Source organism: Lepidochelys olivacea, assembly GCF_965140295.1.
Source record: "Lepidochelys olivacea isolate rLepOli2 genome assembly, chromosome: 3".
NCBI classification, from domain to species: Eukaryota; Metazoa; Chordata; order Testudines; family Cheloniidae; genus Lepidochelys; species Lepidochelys olivacea.
Window position 1 is genome coordinate 105461 of NC_140413.1, and position 24433 is coordinate 129893.

At 48.7% G+C, this 24433-nt stretch overlaps 1 protein-coding gene across 3 annotated transcripts in view; it reads right to left on the minus strand.

The window, feature by feature from the left end:
• Positions 1–6902: 6902 nt before the first annotated feature.
• Positions 6903–24433, minus strand: part of GPN1 (GPN-loop GTPase 1) — a 74157-nt gene continuing 56626 nt past the window's right edge. For 2 of the 3 annotated variants that reach the window (XM_084624065.1, XM_084624066.1), the window contains exon 14: positions 19218–20015. In XM_084624065.1, the coding sequence (XP_084480191.1) occupies positions 19930–20015 (86 nt within the window). In that variant the 3' untranslated portion in view covers positions 19218–19929. Of the gene's footprint in view, positions 7098–19217; positions 20016–24433 lie in introns of those variants that run through there. The other variant, XM_084624064.1, reaches the window with a different exon arrangement.

The following is a 24433-nucleotide window of genomic DNA, read 5'->3' on the forward strand; positions in this document are numbered from 1 at the left end:
GAGCTGACCTTGTTAGTGAAGACAGAGGCAAAAAAAGCATTGAGTACATATTAGCTTTTTCCACATCCTCTGTCACTAGGTTGCCTCCCTCATTCATTAAGGGGCCCACACTTTCCTTGGCTTTCTTCTTGTTTCCAACATACCTGAAGAAACCCTTCTTGTTACTCTTGACATCTCTCGCTAGCTGCAGTTCCAGGTGCGATTTGGCCCTCCTGATTTCATTCCTACATGCCCAAGCAATATTTTTATACTCTTCCCTGGTCATATGTCCAACATTCCACTTCTTGTAAGCTTCTTTTTTATGTTTAAGATCCGTTAGGATTTCACCGTTAAGCCAAGCTGGTCGCCTGCCATATTTACTATTCTTTCGACACATCGGGATGGTTTGTCCCTGTAACCTCAACAGGGATTCCTTGAAATACAGCCAGCTCTCCTGGACTCCTTTCCCCTTCATGTTAGTCCCCCAGGGGATCCTACCCATCCGTTCCCTGAGGGAGTCAAAGTCTGTTTTCCTGAAGTCCAGGGTCCGTATCCTGCTGCTTACCTTTCTTCCCTGTGTCAGGATCCTGAACTCAACCAACTCATGGTCACTGCCTCCCAGATTCCCATCCACTTTTGCTTCCTCCACTAATTCTTCCCGGTTTGTGAGCAGCAGGTCAAGAAAAGCTCCCCCCTAGTTGGCTCCTCTAGCACTTGCACCAGGAAATTGTCCCCTACGCTTTCCCAAAACTTCCTGGATTGTCTATGCACCACTGTGTTGCTCTCCCAGCAGATATCAGGAAAATTAAAAAGTCACCCATGAGAACCAGGGCATGCGATCTAGTAGCTTCTGCGAGCTGCCGGAAGAAAGCCTCATCCACCTCATCCCCCTGGTCCAGTGGTCTATAGCAGACTCCCACCACTGCCTCACTCTTGTTGCTCACACTTCTAAACTTAATCCAGAGACACTCAGGTTTTTCTGCAGTTTCGTACCAGAGCTCTGAGCAGTGCTTACATACAGTGCTACTCCCCCACCTTTTCTGCCCTGCCTGTCCTTCCTGAACAGTTTATAACCATCCATGACAATACTCCAGTCATGCGAGTTATCCCACCAAGTCTCTGTTATTCTAATCACGTCATAATTCCTTGACATCACCAGGACCTCCAGTTCTCTCCTGCTCCTGTGAGCACTCCTAGGGCCACCCCCTTTCGTTCATGTACATACAACTGAAACGGCTTAGAGAGAGCCGGGGCTTCCATCAACTTCCTTTTCAAGATTTTAAATGCCCTGTCAGCCTCTGGGGTCCAGTAGAAGGGGTCATGATCTGCTCCTTTTACACAGTCGTACAGGGATTTAGCCCATAGTCCAAACTCTGGGATCCATATCCTGCAAAAGCCTGCCATACCCAGAAATGCCCTGAGCCACTTACGATTACTTGGGGTAGGAACTTGACAGATAGCGTCCTTCCTTTCGTTTGAAAGCTGATGCTCCCCTTGCCGTATGTGGAACCCGAGGTACCGTACCTCTGGGAGGGCAATTTGAGCTTTACTTCATGTTACCCGATATCCCCAGAGTCCAATAAAATTCAGAAGGCTCATGGTGGCTTTAAGGCAGGGGGTTTGGCCCACAGTGGCAATTAACAAATCATCTACATACTGCAGAAGGAGGGCCTCCTCATTATCCCACTCCTCTAGGTCCCTGGCCAGAGCCTGGCCAAAGAGGGTGGGGGAGTTTTTAAATCCCTGGGCCAACACTGTCCAGCAAAGTTGCTTTTTAACCCTTTTTCGGTCCTCCCACTCGAAGAAGAAGATCTCCTTTGAAGGGGTGGCAACTGGGATGGTAAAGAAAGCATCTTTCAGATCGAGGACTGAAAAATGGGTATACTGTCCCCCTATAGAAGCCAATAAGGTATACGGGTTAGGGACAAGAGGGTGCAGAGTCTTAACCCGTTCATTGACTGCCCTTAGGTCCTGTACCAGCCGATACGTGCCATCAGGCTTCCGTACGGGTAGAATGGGAGTGTTCCAGGCTGACTGACATTCCCGGAGAATACCATACATTAGGAATTGATCTATAGTTTCCTGTAAACCTTCTCTGGCTTCCCTCTTGATTGGATACTGTTTTACTTGCACTGGGCCTTTCCCTGGTATGAGCTGAATAGTAATGGGGGTCTGGTGGGTGGACTTTCCTGGGATCCCTGATGCCCACACTAGGGGGTACACCTGGTCTTCCCACGGGCTCCATTCTGGGGTTTGCATGGCTGAGGGCTCAACTGCAAGGGTCATGATCCATGCATTCTCAGGGGGTAAGGTAAGGGTTATTTCATCCTCAGTAAATGCAGTAAAATGCAGGGTGGCACTGAAGCGACAAAGCAGATCCCGTCCCAGCAGAGGTGTTGGACACTCAGGGAGGTATACCAGCTTGTGGGATATAGTCCTGTTTCCCAAAGCGCATTCCGTTGGGGCATACACTGGGCACCTGGTGTCCCTGCCTGTGGCTCCCACCACGGTAAGGGAATCTGCTACTGGCAACTGAAGGGGTCGATTTACGGCAGTTTGTGCAGCTCCAGAGTCCACTAAAAAATCTATTTCTGAGCTTCCCACCCGCATCTTTACTTGGGGTTCCGGGGGTAGGGTGGTCCGTCTCCCCTGACACCCCTATTCCTGCTCCACCATCGCCATCATAGAGGCACCCCCCTTTTCTTTCCTCTTTGGGCACTCATTTTTCCAGTGTCCCTCTTGTTGACACAAGGCACACTGGTTGCGACCCAATCGTCTCTCCTGCAAGCCCGGGCGTTTGCGTCCACGGCTCCTTCCTCCCTGGCCACTTCCCTTAGTGCTGGCCTGTACCGCTGTTACCATCAGTCTCACTTGCTTTCTCTCCTTCTCTGTCTCTCTCAGACTATAAGCTCGGTTTGCAGTCTCTAAGATTTGTGCCATGGTCATGCCCATTAAATCCTCCTTTTTTTGTAACTTTCTCTTAATATCAGGGGCTGCTCTGCTCGTAAAAATTCCCTTAATGATTGACTCAGTTGCCTGATCATCGGGGTCTGCATTAGTGTTCTCTCGAATCATGTCCTGAATACGCTGTAGAAAGGCCCCTGGGCTTTCTTTTAAATCCTGCATTACTTCATATGGCTTTGCCCAATTATTATGTCGGACAGCCAAGTGACGGAGTCCATACAAAAGCAACTCCTTATAGGAGGTAAGGCGGGTCATATCCCCAGGATTATTTGGATCCCACCTGGGGTCTGCTCGGGGGACTTGTGCATCCGGGTCAGGGACATTAATACGATCCCGGTCGTACCGTCTCTGCGCCTCCTCCCTTGCCTTGGACACAACCCGTTGTCTTTCAACCTCAGACAACAAGGTTCGCTGGAGGATGTTACAATCATCCCAGTCCGGCTTGTGGCTGCTAAGACATCCCTCAAAAACTGAAATAAACCTGCTTGGTTTGGTGGAAAACTCTCCTGCCTGTGCTTTGAAAGCAGCCAAATCCACAGGGTTAAAGGGCACATGAGTATAAACCTGCATAGTCGTGGCCGGACGCCTGTCCGATCCAGACCGGGCGACTTTAGTTTCAGTGATTAAGGGGTATAAGCCAACCATTGGGGACTTATAAGGTGTGGGTGTGGGGGCCGAAGGGGACACCAGCTCTGCCATTACAGTGGGGGTGGGGGTCTGGGGACTAACATTAGCTGCTACTGAACCAGTCGGAGTCAGATTACAGTGCTGTAAAATATCTGGTCGAGTACATAAAGCCAAAAACGAATGCGCATACATACGTTCATTCCATTTCCTTGTTCTCTGAGAGAACAGGAGTAACTGGAGGATCGTGTTGTAATTAATTGACCCTCCTGGTGGCCACCTGGTCACTCCTGGTCCTCTAGTTGATATTGAGGCCAGTCAACTGTACAGAATCGTTTTAATTGACTCTTAGTCATCAGATCCACACCAAATACCTTCCAGTTTGCTAGAATGCATTCTAGGGGCGTACACTGTGCCCTAACCCCCGAGCTCTGTCCCTGTCCCATACCTACAGGGTAACTCTGGGCGTCCCCAGGTTCCAACAGAGCATACAATCCAGATTTCAAAAGGTTCCTACCTTATCCAAGGGACCGGTTCCTCACCATCGCCCACAGCTGCTTCTCCACTATATGAGTGCATTGCACTGTTGTGCCCTCCGGGGTCAATCAAATCGCGTCTCCTCCGAGGCCCCCAATGAACTCACCAGTGCGTGCTGGGTGTCGGTTCTCGCCGCAATCCTCGACCTCCAGGAGGGGTCCGGGCAAGGCTAAATAGCAGCCTCATTGCCCTCACCCAGAGACGCCAAAAGCTGTTGCCGGCACCCAATGCCAGAAGCGAACAACAGCAAGGTTCATTGCCTGGTGTGTATCACCCAATAATCACAACGGGGTGGAGAAGCAGAAAAGTTTATTTGCAGCTGCAAACAAGGTACAGGGAGAATAGAATCTCAAATCCTGCACACCGAGCAGGAAGTTACACAGGCTTTTATACATCCTTTCTTCAGCATACTTATCCAATAGCAAGCTGCCCTAAGTATCCATATAGCCAGCCAATCCAGTTACCAGCTAGTTCCCTTGTTCTCTGTACCATCTGTTAAACCATACATAAAGCTGCTTTATTCAGCATTGTTCTTCCATATCTGCCCTGTTTGGCCTTGTTTAGTTTCAGGCAGTCTGACTCTGCAACATATTGTTGCAGATCCTCAGCATAACTGCTGCGAGTGCTTCCAGGTGGGGGGGGGGGGCAAGGGCACTTGAGCCTAGTGCAAGGGGGCTTCATCGACACTCATGGTCTTCCATCCCCTCGAGTTACCTAGTGGCCATGCCCCAGTGTCCCCAACACCAGGAAGTACATCTCAGGGGTGCTCATGAATGCTGGGGTGGGCCAACCCCCTCATGGAACTTGAGGGACCTGAAATGTAATTACTGTGGCCAAAAAGGATACAAGGTGGCACAATGCCTGAAGATGAAGGAAATGGTGGCCAAGCAGAACCCTCGGAGTGTCAACAAGGTGGAAGCCCACCCACAGGGAGCAGCACCAGTCCAGGGGGCCGTGGTCAATGTGGTAGGACCAGGGGGAAGGGAGGGTCAGGCCAGATCAGCTGGGGAAGGCAGGGGCTCCAGCCCCAGAGCACCTGCACTCAATTCACTGGGTGAGCATGGGACAGACCCCTGGGGACAATGCCACATCATCCCTATTGAGGTGAGGGGAAGGAGTGTCCAGGGGTTCTGGGACACAGGTGCGGAGGTGACACTGGCCTGGCTGGAGATGGTGAACCCAGAGCAGCTAGTGCCCAATGCATACCTGACCGAGGGGGGGTGTTCGGGCCCCCCATCAATGTGCCTGTAGAGAGGATACATCTGAAATGGGGGCTAAGGAGGTGCTCTAAAGAGGTCAGGGTGCATGTTCAGCTACCCATGGAGGTGCTAATGGGTAATGACTTGGAGGACTGGTTGGATGGCCCTCAGAGCGCCCTGGTCCTTACCCAGAGCCAGAGCCAGCAAGGAACACCCAGTCCCAGTCTGACAGCACGGAACCTCCCAATGGAGGGGGGCTGGGGGAGCGAAGCACCGAAGGTAGAGCCTGAACCTCTGTCCCAAAGTGGGGAAACTGCACATCCTTGTCCAACCAGAGCTGTGCCCTAAACCCAGCAGCTGAATTCCAGACAGAGCTACAGGAGGACCCCTCCTTAGAGAAGCTGAGGGCCCTTGCTGGCCACAGTGGTGCAGGACCCCTGGGGAGGACCACCACTAGAGATTCTGGTGGGAGAAGGGATTCCTGTACCAGAAATGGGCTGGTCTGGGGCACACTGAACTTTGGAAAGTCAGGAAGCAGCTGGTGGTTCCCCAGACAGTTCTCCACACACTGTTGTACTTGGCCCATGATATTCCCTTTTTTGGGGCATCAGGGAATCTGGCGCACAAGGCAGAGGCTGCTGCAGAACTTTTACTGGCCTGGGGTCTTTGGCGCAGTCCAACAGTATTGCAGTGGACTTGGGAGACAATGATATCGGCTACCCAGCTGGACGGAGGGGGCTTCTGGATTGGGGGGAGGGAGCAGCCAGAGCCCACTTGGATGCAGGAGAGACCTAGATGTACTGTGCTGTGGGATGCTAGGCCCGAGGGCCCAGAGAGTTTCTTGTGCTGGGTTCAGATGCTCAATAAAACCTGTTTTATGCTGGCTGAAAGTCACTCCGGTCTAGAGATCAGGGTTGCATTATTCCCTCTGGAAGCGGAGGCTCCAGGGGTCCAGAGCAAGTGGACTCCCTGGAGGGACCCCTCAGCGAGAGAGAGGTGTGCTGAGAGGTGCGATTCCAGAAGGCGGAGGGGCCTATGGCTTAACCCCCAAGAGAGAGTGGACCTCTGAGAAGGGCTGCCACACTGAAAGGGGTTCCTTCCAGGGATCGTACAGAGCCAAGAGAGAGCACGAGTCCTGTGAGTCTATGACACAATGGTGACATTTGGTGCCTTATATTCCAGTAAGAAAATTATTAAAATGCCTGTGCATGTATTGGCAGTGCCTGCAATCGCAATGTGTAGGAAAAAAAATAAAAATGATTTACCATTATAAAACTTTGTGTTTCTTGCACAAGAAACAGTGCACAGAAACACACAGATGCTTGGTGGTAAAGGAGTAACTAGGGAAGGGCAGACTTTCATAACTGTGTGTAGGTCTAGCTATCATTGTGAAAGTTGTAGGACGGGGTGGAACGAAGGAGAAACTGAGAAGTCCCGGAAAGTGGAAAGGACGGTGTGGGCAGAGTTTGGGGGAGGAGGGGCAATGGAATGGTTTGGAATGTACTGCAGTGGAGGTAGAGCACGGATCTGCTCGGTCTGCAGCATTAAGAACATCAGGATCTACCTTTGCTCCTCCATTACTTTAATCATCCACTCAGTTGCATCATTAACAAACACGTGATTCTCTTTTCTATCCTGCCATTCAGCTTCCCAGCACTCCTTGCGTTCCCTTTTTTTTTTCATTGGTGCACTGCAGTACCTCCCAGAACATTTCTTTGCTGCATCTTGGATGCTTTCTTATCTGGTGGAGACGCTCGACCGGGGTGCCTGAAAGTTTCCTGAAGGTGTTCACATCTGGTGAAGCACAGGAGACAATGCACAGAAGCGGGATTGTTAAATTCATGCACAGTATAGAAACATTTCAGTTAAATACACCTTTTGCAACATTGCAATCACTTTCTCACTGACCCTAGCCAGGCACACATCTCTGTGAACACCCAAAACATGGTAAGTGTTGGCCTGTGCGTGGGGGGGGGGGGGGGGGGAGTGGGAGGGCACGCACAGGGCACTCCACATTGGGAAAAGAGCACACACTCTTTGCAAGGGTCATGGTGAAGCATTCTAGCATCCGACATGTTAGGATATAGATATTCAGACCTGTCGGTAAAGGCCTGTACTCGAAGAATTTAGGTGTATTCTTATCACTTGGCTAGTTAGAAGTATAAAAGAAAGAATCAAAATCACTGTCTGCCAGCGTAAGGTCCTTCTCTTACTGTGACAGTCTGAGGCCCTGTTCTTAGATTAAGGCCTTTGGCTAAGCAACAGGCAGCCATAAACGGGGAAGCGACCGGTCGCATCCTCACATTCCAAACTAGGCACATTGAAAGAAGGTGCTACTGGGCTGTTAGGAATACAATCCTGTCCTGAAAAAAGAAAAGGAGTACTTGTGGCACCTTAGAGACTAACCAGTTTATTTGAGTATAAGCTTTTGTGAGCTACAGCTCACTTCATCGGATGCATCGGAAACTGGAATCATGCTTGCTGGAAGTTCACCCCAATAAACATCGAATTGTTTGCACCTTTGGACTTCGGGTATTGTTGCTCTCTGTTCATGCGAGAAGGAGCAGGGAAGTAAGTGGGTGAAGGAATAAGCCCCCAACACCACACTTTTCCACAGACGGGGCATTCTAGCAGATATCTCACTGCTAAGGGTAAGCAGGAAAATGAGTGTACATCTACTCCATGCTTGTGGCTTCTGCCCTGCTCCGTATGCTGCTCCCTGATGTGCCGCTTTGGTCCCTGCACAAATGATTGCCTAATGGCACAGGAAAGTTTCCTACAATGGGGGAAGGAACAAAGATGCTCTGTCATGGAACCTTTGGCAAAGGATTGCAGAGTACCTCCAGGAAACTTTCCTGGAGATCTCTCTGGAGTATTCCCATGAGATGTCAGCATGCATCAACACCCTATTCTGCTGTACCGATTAGGTACGCAGGGAAATGTCCAGCTCACAGAAACACAGCCAGCCTTGTACATGTCTATACCCTGAACCCAGCTCTGCACTACACAAGCCACGGCCATTTACCAGGCATCTCATCTCCTCAGAGAGCAACTGCTGAGACTGGCTAGGCACCTCTGGAGTGGAGAACAGTTCCTGGCTACCTGCCCCACCGGGAGCTGCACATCCTTGTCTAACTCCACCTCTTCACCAATAACTTCGTCCTCTGGGTTAGATCCTCTTTCCGCCGCCTCCGTGCCCTCCGAAGTATCTACGGGGCTCTTGGCGGTGGAGGTGGGGTCATCACCGAGGATACTGTCCAGCTCCTTATAGAACCAGCAGGTGTTAGGTGAAGCACCCGAGCAATGGTTTGTGTCCCTCGCCTTATGGTTCACCTGCCTCAGCTCCTTTATGTTCGCTCTGCACTGCAGCGTGTCCCAATCATAGCCCTTTTCGCACAAGCCACAAGAAATCTGCCCGTAGGTATCTCAATCCCTATGGCTCAAGACCAGCTGGGACTGCACAGCCTCCTCTCCCCATATACTGATCAGATCCAACAGCTCCACAGTGGTCCAACGGGAGAGCGTTTAGTGTGATAACCCACCATGGTCATCTGGGAAGATGCGATGAGACCTCTCCACACCAAGCCATTAGGAAATTGAATGTAAAAAATTCCTGGGGCTTCTAAGGGGGAAGGGCAGATATTTGGTTACCTGGCTGCAGGGCAGTGGAGTTCAAACAGCTGACCAGAGAGGTTAGGATGGACATTGTGGGACACCTCCTGGAGGCCAATTAAAGCAATGAAATCAGGCGTGGTCTCTACACTGGCACTTTGTCGAGAAAAACATAGAGGAAAAAGATGCAAGTCTCTCGTTGGGGTGGATGTATTTAGTCGCCAAAACCAGACATTTTTCCTGACAAAAGTCGTATCGCAGTGTGTACGCACTCACTGTTTGGTCAAAAAAGGCAGTTTTTGGCGACAAAACTTGGTAGCGTAGACAAGGCCTCAGAGATAGCACCAGAGATGTAGGTGACTGGAACTCTGGAGCTGCCCATGGTGCTGAGGTTGTAGCCAGCACCAAGATGTCAGCACTCAAGTGTATCACTAACTTTTGGGGTTCAACTATCAAATGGAAGCTCTTAGAAGACATAGGCACTGCAGTCTTGTCACCAGGTAGTAGCCAAGGAGTTCTTTGGCACCAGCTGGAAATAGACGGAGCTGGGGCCAAAGTCTTTGGCAGCTCAGACCTTGCATGCCAGAGCACACACTTAGTTCATGAGCCCCTCCAGGCTTCTGCTTTCCTACCATAACCAAATCCTTCCTTTGCACTGCTAATGGTGCCAAGGTAATTTTATGGAGCCCAGGAGGATTTTGGAGCTGACAAAAACTGCCTTGAGCCATGCATAGTGCTCCAGCTTGTAGCTGCCAAGGGTTCTTCCTACTTCTTTCTTAGCCCTGGTCTACACTACGAGTTTAGGTCGAATTTAGCAGCATTTGATTTAACCCTGCATCCGTCCACACGACCAAGCCTGTTTTGTCGACTTAAAGGGCTCTTAAAATCGATTTCTGTACTCCTCCCTGGTGAGGGGAGTAGCGCTAAAATTGACCTTGCTGGGTCAAATTTGGGGTAGTGTGGACGCAATTCGATGGTATTTGCCTCCAAGAGCTATCCCAGAGTGCTCCATTTTGACGCTCTGGACAGCACTCTCAACTTCAATGCACTGGCCAGGTACACAGGAAAAGCCCCAGGAACTTTTGAATTTCATTTCCTGTTTGACCAGCATGGTGAGCTGATCAGCACAGGTGACCATGGAGTCCCAGAATAGCAAAAGAGCTCCAGCATGGACCTAATGGGAGACACTGGATCTGATTGCTGTATGGGGAGAAGAATCCGTGCAGGCAGAACTCCAAAAAGACAAAATGCCAATATATTTGCCAAAATCTCCAAGGGCATGATGGACAGAGGCTACAACAGGGACACAGCAGTGCCGCGTGAAAGTTAAGGAGCTGAGGCAAGCCTACCAAAAAACAAAGGATGCAAACAGTCGCTCTGGGTCAGAGCCCCATACATGCCGCTTCTATGATGAGCTGCATGCAATTCTAGGGAGCGCCCCTACCCCACCACTACCAAACCACTGTCCATGGACACTTGCAAGGGGGTAGTCTCACACAACAGGGATGAGGATTTTGTGGAGGAGAAGGAGGTTGAGGATAGCACACAGCAGGCAAGCGGAGAATCTCTTCTCCCTGGCAGCCAGGAACTGTTCATCACCCTGGAGCCAATACCCTCCCAAGGTGGGCTCCCGGACCATGAAACCGGAGAAGGCACCTCTGGTGAGTGTACCTTTGTAAATATAATACAGGGTTAAAAAGCAAGCACATTTAATGATTAATTTGCCCTGAAGACTTGAGATGCATTCACGGTCAGTATAGCTACTGGAAAAGTCTGTTAACGTGTCTGGGGATGGAGCGGGAATCCTCCAGGGACATCTCCATGAAGCTCTCCTGGAGGTTCTCTAAAAGCCTTTGCAGAAGATTTCTGGGGAGATCAGCCTTATTCCATCCTCCATGGTAGGACACTTACCATGCCAAGCCAGTAGCAAGTAGTCTGGAATCATTGCAGAACAAAGCATTGCAGTGAATGGGCCTGGGCTTTGGTGGCATTCAAGCAACATCTGTTCTTTTTCTCTTTGTGTTAGCCTCAGGAGAGTGATATCATTCATCGTCACCTGGTTCAAATATGGGAAATTTGTTTAAGGGGACATTCAGAGGTGCCCGTTCCTGCAGGGCTGTTTGCCTTTGGCTGAAAAGAAATCATCCCCGCTGTTAGCCATGTAGTGGGGGAGGCCCGTTCATGCTGAGCTGTTTGCGTTTGGCTGACAGAGATCTTCCCTGATACTAGCCATGTGGTGCAGGTGTGTGGGGTGTGTGTGTGAAGCGATCATCCCAGAGAATTAGGTGTGTGTGGGGGGGTTGGATTGTGCTGCACACCCTAAAACCGCAGCCCCTCCTTTTAAATGGCCAACCCAACGGGCTTTGCTTGGTATGGGAAAGAAGGGCACTGCTGTTTGAAACCATTCCCACATGTTATGAAGGTTGAAGAAGTTGAAACCCTTTTCCTTACCATGGCCGCCTGGAAGCCGAATTCTGTTGCCCAGCCGAGCATGTGTGATGTCTCACACCAAACCAGCAGGCACTCAATATAAAAGGCAAAATGTGACCTTGTACCAAAAGCACGTGCTATGTAATGTGAATCACTTGATCAGTGTGAAATAGTCTTCCCTTTGTTCTCTAAAACGTATCCTTTTAAATACTACTCTCCCTTTTTTTCTTCTGCAACTGCAAATGTTTCTATACTCCCCCATCATCTCCGTCCCAGAGGCTAGTGCAGATTAGAAGGTGAAAAAAATGCACTTGCGATGAAATGTTCTCAGAGCTCACGCAGTCCTCCCGCACTGAAAGAGCTCAGCAGAATGCGTGGAGGCAAACAATGGCAGAGACCAGGAAAGCATTAAATGAACATGATGAGAGGAGGCAGGATGCAATGCTGAATAATGGGAGAGCAAACTGACATGTTCAGGCATCTGATGGAGCTGCAGGAAAGGCAGCAGGAGCACAGACCATCTCTGCAGCCCCTGTATAACTGCCTGCTCTCCTCCCCAAGTTCCATATCCTCCTCACCCAGACGCCCAAGAACGCAGGGGGGTGGGGAAGGGGGCGGCTACCGGCACCCAGCCACTCCACCCCAGAGGATTGCCCAAGCAACAGAAGGCTGGCATTCAATAATTTTTGAACCGTAGTGTGGCCTTGTCCTTCCCTCCTCCCCTCACTCACCCCTCCCGGGCTACCTTGAGAGTTTTCCCCCATCTGTGTGATGAATTAAGAAAGAATACATGATTTTGAAACAATGACTTTATTGACTCAGAAAGCGGTGATCAAAGTGGGGAGGGCGGTTGGCTTACAGGGAAGTAGAGTCAACCAAGGGGGCGGGTTTTCATCAAGGAGAAACAAAAAGAACGGTCATACTGTAGCTTGGCCAGTCATGAAACTGGTTTTCAAAGCTTCTCTGATGCACAGGGTGCCCAGCTGTGCTCTTCTAATCACCCTGGTGTCTGGCTGAATGTAATTGGCTGCCAGGCGATTTGCCTCAACCTCCCACCCCACCATAAACATCTCCCCCTTACTCTCACAGATATTGTGGAGCACACAGCAAGCAGCAATAACAATGGGAATATTGGTTTCACTGAGGTCTAGTCAGTAAACTGCGCCAGCGTGCTTTTAAATGTCCAAATGCATATTCTACCACCATTCAGCACTTGATCAGCCTAGAGTTGAACTGCTCCTGACTACTGTCCAGGATGCCTGTGTATGGCTTCATGAGCTGTGGCATCAAGGGGTAGGTTGGGTCCCCAAGGATAACGATAGGCATTTCAACATCCCCAACGGTAATTTTCTGGTCTGGGAAGTAAGTTCCTTCCTGCAGCTGTTCAAACAGACCAGAGCTCCTGAAGATGCAAGCATCGTGCAGCTTTCCCGGCCATCCCACGTTGATGTCGGTGAAACGTCCCTTGTGATCCACCAGTGCTTGCAGCACCATTGAAAAGTACCTCTTGCGATTTACATACTGGCTGCCAAGGTGGTCCGGTCCCAAGACAGGGATATGCGTTCCATCTATCGCCCCACCACAGTTTGGGAAATGTGCAGGTCACAGTGGATGGCTTTGCTGCAATGGGGTTCCCTGAGTCACTATCCTTGATAGGTTTCAGAGTAGCAGCCGTGTTAGTCTGTATTCGCAAGAAGAAAAGGAGTACTTGTGACACCTTAGAGACTAACAAATTTATTAGAGCATAAGCTTTCGTGAGCTACAGCTCACTTCATCGGATGCGTTCAGTGGAAAATACAGTGGGGAGATTTATGTACATAGAGAACATGAAACAATGGGTGTTACCATACACACTGTAATGAGAATGATCACTTAAGGTGAGCTATTACCAGCAGGAGAGCGGGGGGATGGGGAGGGCGGGACATTTTGTAATGATAATCAAGGTGGGCCATTTCTAGCAGTTGACAAGAACATCTGATAGCAGCAGCTCAGTGACTGTGTTGGCTACTTGGATCACAGCAGCCCCCACAGTAGATTTACCCACTCCAAATTGATTCCCGACTGACCGGAAGCTGTCTGGCGTTGCAAGCTTCCAGAGGGCTATCACCACTCACTTCTCAACTGTGTGGGCTGCTCTCATCTTGGTATTCTTGCGCTTCAGGGCAGGGGAAAGCAAGTCACAAAGCTCCATGAAAGTGCCCTTATGCATGTGAAAATTTCGCAGCCACTGGGAATCATCCCAGACCTGCAACACTATGCGGTCCCACCAGTCTGTGCTTGTTTCCAGGGCCCAGAATTGGCATTCCACGGCATGAACCTGCCCCATTACCACCATGATGTCCAAATTGCCAGGGCCTGTGCTCTGAGAGAAGTCTGTGTCCATGTCCTCATCACTATCGTGATCACGCTGTCATCGCCTCCTCTTGCAGGTTCTGCACATAGTGCAGGATAATGCATGAGGTGTTTGCAATGCTCACAACAGCAGCAGTGAGCTGAGCGGGCTCCATGCTTGCCATGGTATGGCATCTGCAGGACAGCAGAGTTGCAGCAGAAATGGTAGATGATGATGGCTGCCATGAGAATAGATATTTATATAGAACAATGATAGGACCTGGGCCAAAAGAAATCTCATGAGGTTCAACAAGGACAAGTGCAGAGTCCTGCACTTAGGACGGTAGAATCCCATGCACCGCTACAGACTAGGGACCGAATGGCTGGGCAGCAGTTCTGCAGAAAAGGACCTAGGGGTTACAGTGGAAGAGAAGCTGGATATGAGTCAACAGTGTGCTCTTGTTGCCAAGAAGGCCAATGGCATTTGGGGATGTATAAGTAGGGGCACTGCCAGCAGATCGAGGGACGTGATCGTTCCCCTCTATTTGACATTGGTGAGGCCTCATCTGGAGTACTGTGTCCAGTTTTGGGCCTCACAGTACAAGAAGGATGTGAAAAACTGGAAAACATCCAGCAGAGGGCAACAAAAATTATTAGGGGGCAGGAACATGATTTATGAGGAGAGGCTGAGGGAATTGGGATTGTTTAGTCTGCGGAAGAGAAGAATGAGGGGGGATTTGATAGCTGCTTTCAATTACCTGAAAGGGGGTTCCAAAGAGGATGGATCTAGACTGTTCTCAGTGGTAGCAGATGACAGAACGAGGAGTAATGGTCTCAAGTTGCAGTGGGGGAAGTTTAGGTTGGATATTAGGAAAAACATTTTCACTAGGAGGGTGGTGAAGCACTGTAATGTATTTACTAGGGAGGTGGTGGAATCTCCTTCCTTAGAAGTTTTTAAGGTCAGGCTTGACAAAGCCCTGGCTGGGATGAAGTAGTTGGGGATTGGTCCTGCTTTGAGCAGGGGGTTGGACTAGATGACCTCCTGAGGTCCCTTCCAACCCCGATATTCTATGATTCTATGACCTGCGAGGTGGATTCATGGCACCAGGAGAGCAGAGTTGCAGCGGAAACGGTGGAGGACGACAGTTAGCACTGCACACATTTCCCGAGGAAGAACACAAGTACCTGGGAGCACATGACAGACAACATGGAGAAATTTGCTATTGAGACAAGAGCAGCAGAGCAGAGATGCAGCGGAAGCTGTGGATGATGACAATGGTTAGCAGTCCTACTGCACCATCTGCTGACAGCAGTATGGCATCTGCACGGAAAAAAGACATGAAACGATTGTCTGCTGTCGCTTTTATGGAAGGAAGGGCAACTGATGACATGTACCCAAAACCACCCGTGACAATGTTTTTGCCCCATCAAGCATTGGGAGCTCAAGCCAGAATTCCAATGGGCAGCGGAGACTGCAGGAACTGTGGGATAGCTACCCACACAGTGCAACGCTCCGAAAGTTGACGCTTGCCACAGTACTGTGGATGCACTCCACCAACTTAATGCGCTTAGTGTAGACATACCCAATTGACTGTATAAAATCGATTTCTAAAAATCCACTTCTATAAGATTGACCTAATTTCGTAGTGTAGACATACCCCTAGTTACCGCTTCAATACAAAGGCCTGAATTGTTGCCAGGTCCAAGAGAAACTATCAGAATTTGCATGGTTCAGGAGGTGGTGAAAAATCTGTTTCCCTGTGAGGCAGTAGATGCATGAATGAAGGCTTTATAATCTCTTTTTCAGGTCTGCCATGACTGGCACCAACTTGACTAAACTGCAGTAAACACTGAGGTAAAACATAATTCTTTATTCAGTTCTATTGTTTTGAGGTAAATGTGAGACACCTAACCTAACATTCTTATCTCCATTCAAAAAAAGAAACAAAAAGGTGTTCAGGTTAAAGCTGCCTGAAAAAGTCAGATCATTACAACAGCAAGGTTACTCACACATCTATAGCCAATGGCAGCCAAAGGAGCTGACATCAGTGGAGCTCCGCCTTTTTTATTTAACTCCTGCTCCAAAACACAATGCCCAAAGGGCATGACTTTCCAAAAGGTTCCAGATCACCATGACACAGCACAGGCACCTTGAATCCTACCAGTGGGAATACATAAGAGGCATCTGATGATGAAGGGGCAGTATGTGACATCATCTTTCTCGTAGAGACATTTTTGAGTTACTGTATGGATAAAAAGAAAAGGAGGACTTGTGGCACCTTAGAGACTAACCAATTTATTTGAGCATAAGCTTTCATGAGCTACAGCTCACTTCATCAGATGCATTCACGAAAGCTTATGCTCAAATAAATTGGTTAGTCTCTAAGGTGCCACAAGTCCTCCTGTTCTTTTTGCAAATACAGATTAACATGGCTGCTACTCTGAAACCTGTATGGATAAAAGCTGTCTGCTGCAGAGGAGGGCTGTCTACCTCCAGGTAGCAGCTTTGTGGTAGGAGCAGACAAATGCAATTACTAGTCTAAATCTCAGTAAAAATACAGTAGAACCTCAGTTACAAAGACCTCGAATGGAGGTTGTTCATTACTCTGGAATGTTCGTAACTCTGAACAAGGCGTTATCGTGGTTCTTTCAAAAGTTTACAACTGAACATTGACTTAATACCGCTTTGAAACTTTACTATGCAGAAGAAAAATGCTGCTTTTAAACATCTTAATTTAAATAAAACAAGCACAGAAACAGTTTACTTATCCTGTCAAATGTTTGTTTAAACTTTCCTTTTTTAAAGTAGTTTATGTTTAGCACAGTGCTGTAATGTATTTGCAGTTTTTTGGTCTCTGCTGCTGCCGCCTGATTGTGTATTTCTGGTTCCAAATGAGGTGTGTGATTGACTGGTCAGTTCGCAACTCAGAGGTTCTACTGTACATTTAGTGGATACAAGTGGGGAAAAGAAGCTTTGAGTTGCGAGTTGGACATGTCACTTGTGGAGGTGACTAAATTTTCAGAAGGGCAAAGAAGAAATGGTTACCTACCTTTCGTAACTGTTATTCTTTGAGATGTGTTGCTCATGTCCATTCCATTCTAGGTGTATGTGCGCCCATGTGCATAGTCGTCTGAGACTTTTACCTTAGCAGTATCCACAGGGTCAGCTGTGATGCCCCCTTGAGTGCTGCAGTCATGCATCGGTATATCGGGTGCCACCAACCCAACGACCTTCTCGCCTGCAACTCCAACATAGGGGTAGGAGGGCAGGTAATTGAATGGATGTGAGCAAAACATCTCAAAGAACAAGAGTTATGAAAAGCAGGTAACCGTTTTTTCTTCGAGTGCTTGCTCATGTTGATTCCATTCTAGGTGACTCATAAGCAGTATCCTCGGAGGTGGGCTCAGAGTTCACAGCCTAGCTGCTTGCAGTACTGCTTTACCGAAGCCAGCATTGTCCCAGGCCTGTTGGGTAAGCATGTAATGGGACGTGAACGTGTTGTCAGATGACCAGATGCCGCCATACAGATGTCCTGGACAGATACTTGGGCTACGAAAGCTGCTGAAGAGGCTTGCTCTCTGGTTGAGTGGGCAGTGACAATTGCTGGAGGTGGCACCTTCGTATGGTCATAGCAGTAGCAAATGCAGGCGGTGATCCAAGAAGAAAGTCTTTGAGCGGACACCAGATGACCTTTTATCCTGTCAGCCACCGCGATGAACAGCTGTGTCGGTTTGCGGAATGGCTTGGTCCCTTCAATGTAGAAGGCTAGCGCCCTTCTGACATCTAGGGAATGCAGCTACGCTCCTCCTCCAGCTTATGTGGCTTTGGAAAAAAGACGGGCAGATAAATGTCCTGGCCCATGTGAAACTGGGAGACCACCTTAGGCAGGAAAGCCAGGTGTGGATGCAATTGGGCCTTGTCCTTGTAAAAGACTGTATAGGGTGATTCCAACGTAAGTGCTCTAATCGCAGAGATCCTGTGGACTGAATTTATTGTGACCAAGAACGCAACCTTCCAAGAAAGGAAGGGGAGAGAACAGAAAGCCAGAGGCTTGAAGGGGGGTTGCCACAAATTGCAGCATGAAGCCCAAAGAAATTGTGTTGAGCACCCAACAGTCCGAGGTCAGCTGCAACCGGGCTGACAGAAGGGGTGTAGACAGTTGAGGAAAAAGCAGGAGGTGGATCCTGGGCAGTGGCTCGGGTGCATCCTCAAAATGCCTGTTTCTGGCTGCCCTGGTCTCTAGAGGGGGTAGGCTAGACAGAAGAGCGGGAAGACGAAGTGTGCCATTGCCTAAACCCCTTGTCTTTCTCCTTCTTTCTGTAGAAGCTGGATTTGGGGACACCCCACAACAGTGACTGAGGCAGAGAAGGCGGAAGCCGGAATGGCGTTCTAGCTTGTTGAAGGGTGTGCAGCTCTGCAGTCACAGGACAAAAAAGGTGGGTTAGTGGGTACAGACTGTTGTAACAAGCCATAAATCCAGTGTCGCTAATAAGACCATGATTTTTAGCATCCAGCTAAATTAAGCTGGCGTGCAAGTACCCCATCTGGATGAGGGCTGAGAAGTCCGATATGGAGTGGCTGCTTTGTGAAAAAGTGTTCGCTCCTATGATATGGTTTTTTACAACCATCTGTAGCCCACTAACCCCCTTCTTTGTCCTATGACTGCAGAGGTGTTAGCGGGCCACTTCACCTTGAATAGTTTCCCAAACCTGAAGGAGAGCTCTCTGTAGCTCGAAAGCTTGTCTCTTTCACCAACAGGAGTTGGTCCAATCAACGATATTACCTCAACCACCATGTCTCTCTAATATCCTGGGGCCAGCACAGCTACAATACTGCAAACAAAATAGAAATAAGGAGCACACTTTTAATAGTGATTATAATTAACCATTGGAACAACATACTTAGAAACACAGTGGATTTTCTCACTTGAAGTTTAAAATCAAGACTGGATATCTTTCTAAAACATATGATTTTGCTCAACCAGAAATTATGGGACTGATGTAGTGATTACAGAGTGTGATTTTATGGCCTGTGCATGTACGTGGTTGGACTACATGATATTAGTGATCCCTTCTGGCTTTAAAATTTACGAAAAAAACTCCTGATGATGGATAATGTATATAGCAAATAAGTAACTGTTGGTAATGAGAAGATTTCCGTCTTCCTGACTTGGATAGCACCCTTCATTTTGCTTGTCTTGGGGGCCAAAAAGTTTTAGAACTATTTGGAATAAGAATGAAACTGACGCGTAATTGTAGGTGGCCAGCACAGTGCCCACAACACTATGCAGGGGATTGGTTCATTTCTGACTGAGCGGGAAGGAGCACCAGCTACTGAATCACTAACAACACTTCCTGCAGCACCTGCGTTTTCAGTGTCTCTGGTCACAGGATGAAATGCCGTTTAGCTTCACAGCTCAAGATACTATGGCTTCAGGCACACAGCTCACTCCCAGTGTTGTGCCTCTGGGCGTGCTGCAAGCTTATTCAATGAACCTCCCATAAAGTTCAACTCTGTCATTCCCAATCACCACTAAGCCATTTGTCAATAGCAAAAAATACTTTATAATAAATTACAGAACAAAATAAAATGTCAAACATGGGATTGCAGTGACATTTCAGTTACCCTGTTTCAGTCACTCAGAGAAAACTCCATTTACAAACAACTTCCTGAAAAGACCTTTCTAGCCTCTGACCAAATTTTAGCTACAGAATTTAATAGGGAATACATTTAAAATTGAGGCTCTGGCTATCGTCACACAAGACTATTGCCCCAACCCTCTGAATTTGAGCCACCACCATAACTAAAGGGAGACAATTCCCAGAAGAGCCTTCCAGCAGAGGTCTCACCCGTCCCCTGCACCCAACAGAAACCATAAGCTTTGAATGTGGGGATGGTGTTGAACTCCTAGGGGTGGACCAAAGCTTCAGACAATAATGATGACACACCAGGAATTCAAGTTCCCAACCATGTGGAGCAAAACTATTTGGAGAAAAGCGAAAAGTGCAATCCTTATTTTGTTTTAAAAGTCACAATGGCAAAAGATTAAACACCTGAAGTCAGAACTCCAGCTCACAGTAACCAACTGATTTTGCAAGTACAGATATTTAAGTATCAGAGAAAGTGCTTCACAGAAGTTAAATTGCATACAAGGCTGCACTGGTGTCTTCACAGCACAGAAGGTGATGGACACTTTGCTCTTGCTGTTCCCTCCAGTCGAAGGGTTTGCAGCGCTTTGCTTCTGAAAGTCTCTTAGTGGCTGCTTCTATTCTGGTACTTCATCCTGGTCTCCTGCATGAAGTTTCTGAAGGCTGGTTCTTCTTGGCTTTCCTCAGTGACTTTGAGGGGGGAAGAGGGAGGGAGAGAGAACAAACATACAAAATTCAGTACTAAGCCAGCTCCTACCCTACTTAAGGTTCTGAGTTAAGGTGGGAGTAAGGCTACTGGGAACACAGAGTAGGATGTAAAATGTCTATCTAGGTCTTCATCTACTTGCAGTTCCCTTCTCCTTGACCCACTCAAGTCCCAGAAATTCCCAGGAGAGGAATATGAGAAGCTAGAGAGAATTGGACAGGGAAGAGAAACACACACAGTCTCTGCCTCTCCCCGCCACGCTCCCTGTCACTCACCCCTACACACACCAGTTGAAAAGTGGCTGGCAATCTAGTAGGATCCCCATGGAACATTGGGATTAAAAAACCTGCATCATATGACACTGTACCTGCCTCATGAAGCATTGCAAACCCTTCCCAAAGCACCCTGTGGCCAGTTGCACAGTGGGATAGCTACCCACAGTGCACTGCTCTCAGTGTCAATGTAAGAGCTGCTAGCGTGGATGCACTCTGCCAACACAAGAAGCATAATGTGGACATGCAACAGTGGTTTAATTAAAGTGCTTTAATGAAAACAGTATAACTCTTGGCGACAAAACTCTGCAGTGTAGACATAGCCTTTCCTATCCATCCACACAGCTAAAACTCTCATCCAAGTCTCACATTTCAATTACTGAAACATTCTTCTCACTAGCCTTAACAAATGCAATCTTGCTTCACTTATATCCATTCAGAATGCTGGCTGCAAAGAATTTTCCTAGCCTCTCTCTTTGACCAGGTCACCCATCTCTTGCATCCCTCTTCTGGTTCTCCCTTCTCTATCACATCAAACATAAACCTGCTTGCATTCGTTTTCAAGGCCCTTCACGGTCAATCCTCACTTTACCAATTATCTCATTTGCTAATGAGCTGTTGATGCTTGCCTCTGATCCACCCATGGTGGCAGCCTCCACTGCACATTTGATACACTTTCAAACAAGCATTTTCTCCACTGCTGCTCCTCACACTTGGGAGGCGCTCCTCCAAACTTCCACAAAGCTATCTTATTCTCCACTTTCAAATCCCTCCTCAAAATTCTTTGCCATGATGTCTACAAAAAGGTTGACAATTTGTTATCTCTTTGTCCTATATTTTGACTGTCAGCTCCTTTAGGTGAGTAATGTCTTTCTGTTCTGTTTGTACAGCACCTAGCACAATGGGGCACTGGTCCACAAAAAATGGTTACTAACCTTCTGTAACGGTTGTTCTTCGAGATGTGTTGCTCATGTCCATTCCATACTAGTTGTGCACACACCACATGCACAGCTGCTGGAGATTTTTCCCTTAGTGGTATCTGTAGGGACAGCCCTAGCGCCCCCTGGAGCCCTGCATTTATGTGCCCATATAAGGGGAGCCGCCAGCCCTGCACCCTCTCAGTTCCTTCTTGCTAGCAACTCCGACAGAGGGATAGGAGGGCAGGCCATGGAATGGACATGAGCAACACATCTCAAAAAACAATTACAGAAGGTTAGTAACCGTTTTTTCTTCAAGTGCTTGATCATGTCAATTCCATTCTAGGTGACTCACAAGGAATATCCCTGGCAGTGGGCTCAGGGTTCACGGACGTGTCGATTGCAACACTGCTCTCCTAAAACTGGCATTGTCACGGGTCTGCTGGATGATGGCGTAGTGGGATGCGAAGGTATGGATCAATGACCACATTGCGGCCCTGCAGATGTCCTGGACTGGAATCTGTGCAAGGAATGCTGCTGATAAAGCCTGGGCCCTTGTACAGTGGACTGTCACAATGGCCGGCAGCAGGACTTTGGCCTGCTCGTAGCACACCCAGATGCAGGCAGTTATCCAGGAGATCTTCAAATGATACTGGCAGACTTTTCATCCTGTCCACCACCGCTATAAAGAGCTGCGTTGATTTGAAGGCCAGGGCCCACCTATCGTCTAAAGTATGTAGTTGACGATCCTCATCTGATAGGTGAAGCTTCGGAAAGAAGACAGGCAGAAAAATGTCCTGGTTGTTATGGAACTGTGAAACCACCTTGGGCAGGAAGGTTGGGTGGGGGTGCAGCCAGACCTCATCTTCGAAGAACACCTTATAAGGGGTTCTGAAATCAGGGTTCTGATTTCAGAGACCCTTCTGGCCAACCTAATTGCCACCAAGAATGCAGCCTTCCATGACAGAGGTAGCAGGAAACAAGATGCCAATGGCTCAAAGAGGGGCCCCCATGAGCTTTGACAGTACCAGATTCAAGTCCTATGGAGGAATCAGGTCACAAACCTGTGGGTAAAGTCTTTCCAAGCCTTTATGGAACCTGACTGTCATCTCGTGTGAGAAGACTAATTTACCCTGGACCGGAGGATGGAAGGCCGAGATCATAGAATATCAGGGTTGGAAGGGACCTCAGGAGGTCATCTAGTCCAATCCCCTGCTCAAAGCAGGCCCAATCCCCAACTAAATCATCCCAGCCAGGGCTTTGCCAAGCCTGACCATCAAAGCCTCAAAGGAAGGAGATTCCACCACCTCCCTAGTAAACGCATTCCAGTGCTTCACCACCCTCCTAGTGAAAATGTTTTTCCTAATATCCAATCTAAACCTCCCCCACTGCAACTTGAGACCACTACTCCTCGTTCCGTCATCTGCTACCACTGAGAACAGTCTAGATCCATCCTCTTTGGAATCCCCTTTCAGGTAGTTGAAAGCAGCTACTAAATCCCCCCTCATTCTTCTCTTCCGCAGACTAAACAATCCCAGTTCCCTCAGCCTCTCCTCATAACTCATGTGTTCCAGTCCCCTAATCGTTTTTGGTGCCCTCTGCTGGATGCTTTCCAGTTTTTTCACATCCTTCTTGTAGCGTGGGGCCCAAAACTGGACACAGTACTCCAGATGAGGCCTCACCAATGCCAAATAGAGGGGAATGATCACGTCCCTCGTTGTGCTGGCAATGCCCTACGTATACATCCCAAAATGCCAAAGGCCCTCTTGGCAACAACGGCACACTGACTCATATCCAGCTTCTCGTCCACTGTAACCCCAGGTCCTTTTCTGCAGAACTGCTGCCTAGCCATTCGGTCCCTAGTCTGTAGCGGTGCATGGGATTCTTCCGTCCTAAGTGTAGGACTTTGCACTTGTCCTTGTTGAACCTCATCAGATTTCTTTTGGCCCAATCCTCTAATTTGTCTAGGGCCCTCTGTATCCTATCCCTACCCTCCAGCACATCTACCACTCCCCTCAGTTTAGTATCATTTGCAAACTTGCCGAAGGTGCAGTCCAGGCCATCCTGCGTGGCCACCAGGTGGACCTTGACCGATGACAGAGCCAGACCTTGGTGCTTCAGGTAGAGTAGATAGTCATCTATGCAGTCCATCTTGGACTAAGACGGGAAAAGACCACAATTGGAGGCCCAACAAGTGAAGCGCTTTCACTTTGCCAAGTAGGTCACCTTAGTAGAGGGTTTCCTGCTACCCAGTAAAACTTGCTGAACCTGCTCCGAGCAGGCCCGTTCCTCAGGGTTCAACCACGCAGCAGCCAAGCTGTCAGATGTAGGGATGCGAAGTTCAGGTGAAGCAACCAACTTTGGTTCTGTGAGATCAAGTCGGGAGCTATGCTACCGAAAGTGTGCCATATCAATGCGGGTGTGGCCACGCTGGGGCTATCAGGATAATCCTAGCTTTGTCCCTTTTTATGTGGGCCAAGGATCTCAGTGGGAAGGCGTACAGTAGTTCCCCTGCCCATGAAAGCAGGAAGGCATCAGACAGGGAGCCCTTGCTGAGCCTACGCATCCAGCAAAACTGCTGCCATTTCTTGTTCTGTCTGGAGGCAAACAGGTCCACCCAGGGGGTCCGTGACCTCTCGAAGATAGCGCTGATGACCTCTGGATGAATGGACCACTCATAGTGAGAGGAAAATGACCTGCTGAGCAGAACAGCCAGTGCATTCTGAGCCCCTGGGAGGTGTGATGCCTTGAGGTGAAGGGCATGTTCCACACAGAAGTCCCACAATTGAAGAGCCTCCTGCCACAGGTCCTAGGAGCGAACTCTGACTTGCTTGATGATGTAAAACATCATGGCCGTGTTGTCCATCAAGATCTGCATTACCCTGCCTGACAGGTAGGGACGGAACATCTGGCAGGCCAAGCGTATCACCTTGAGTTCCCTGACATTTATGCGCAGGGAGAGTATGAGCCCCCCACCCCAGGTCTGAAGCACCTGAGACCAATGCCACTGATGGGTATGGGGCAGCAAAGGGGACTCTGTTCATTGTGCACGGTTCTGTCCACCAAGTCAGTGATGCTAAAACAGTCAGCAGGATTGTGAGAATTAGGTCCAAGTGGTGCCTGCCGGGAGAATAGACTGACACTAGCCACATCTGCAGAGGTCTGAGACGCAGCTGCACATACTGCACCAGGTAAGTAAACACTGCCATGTAT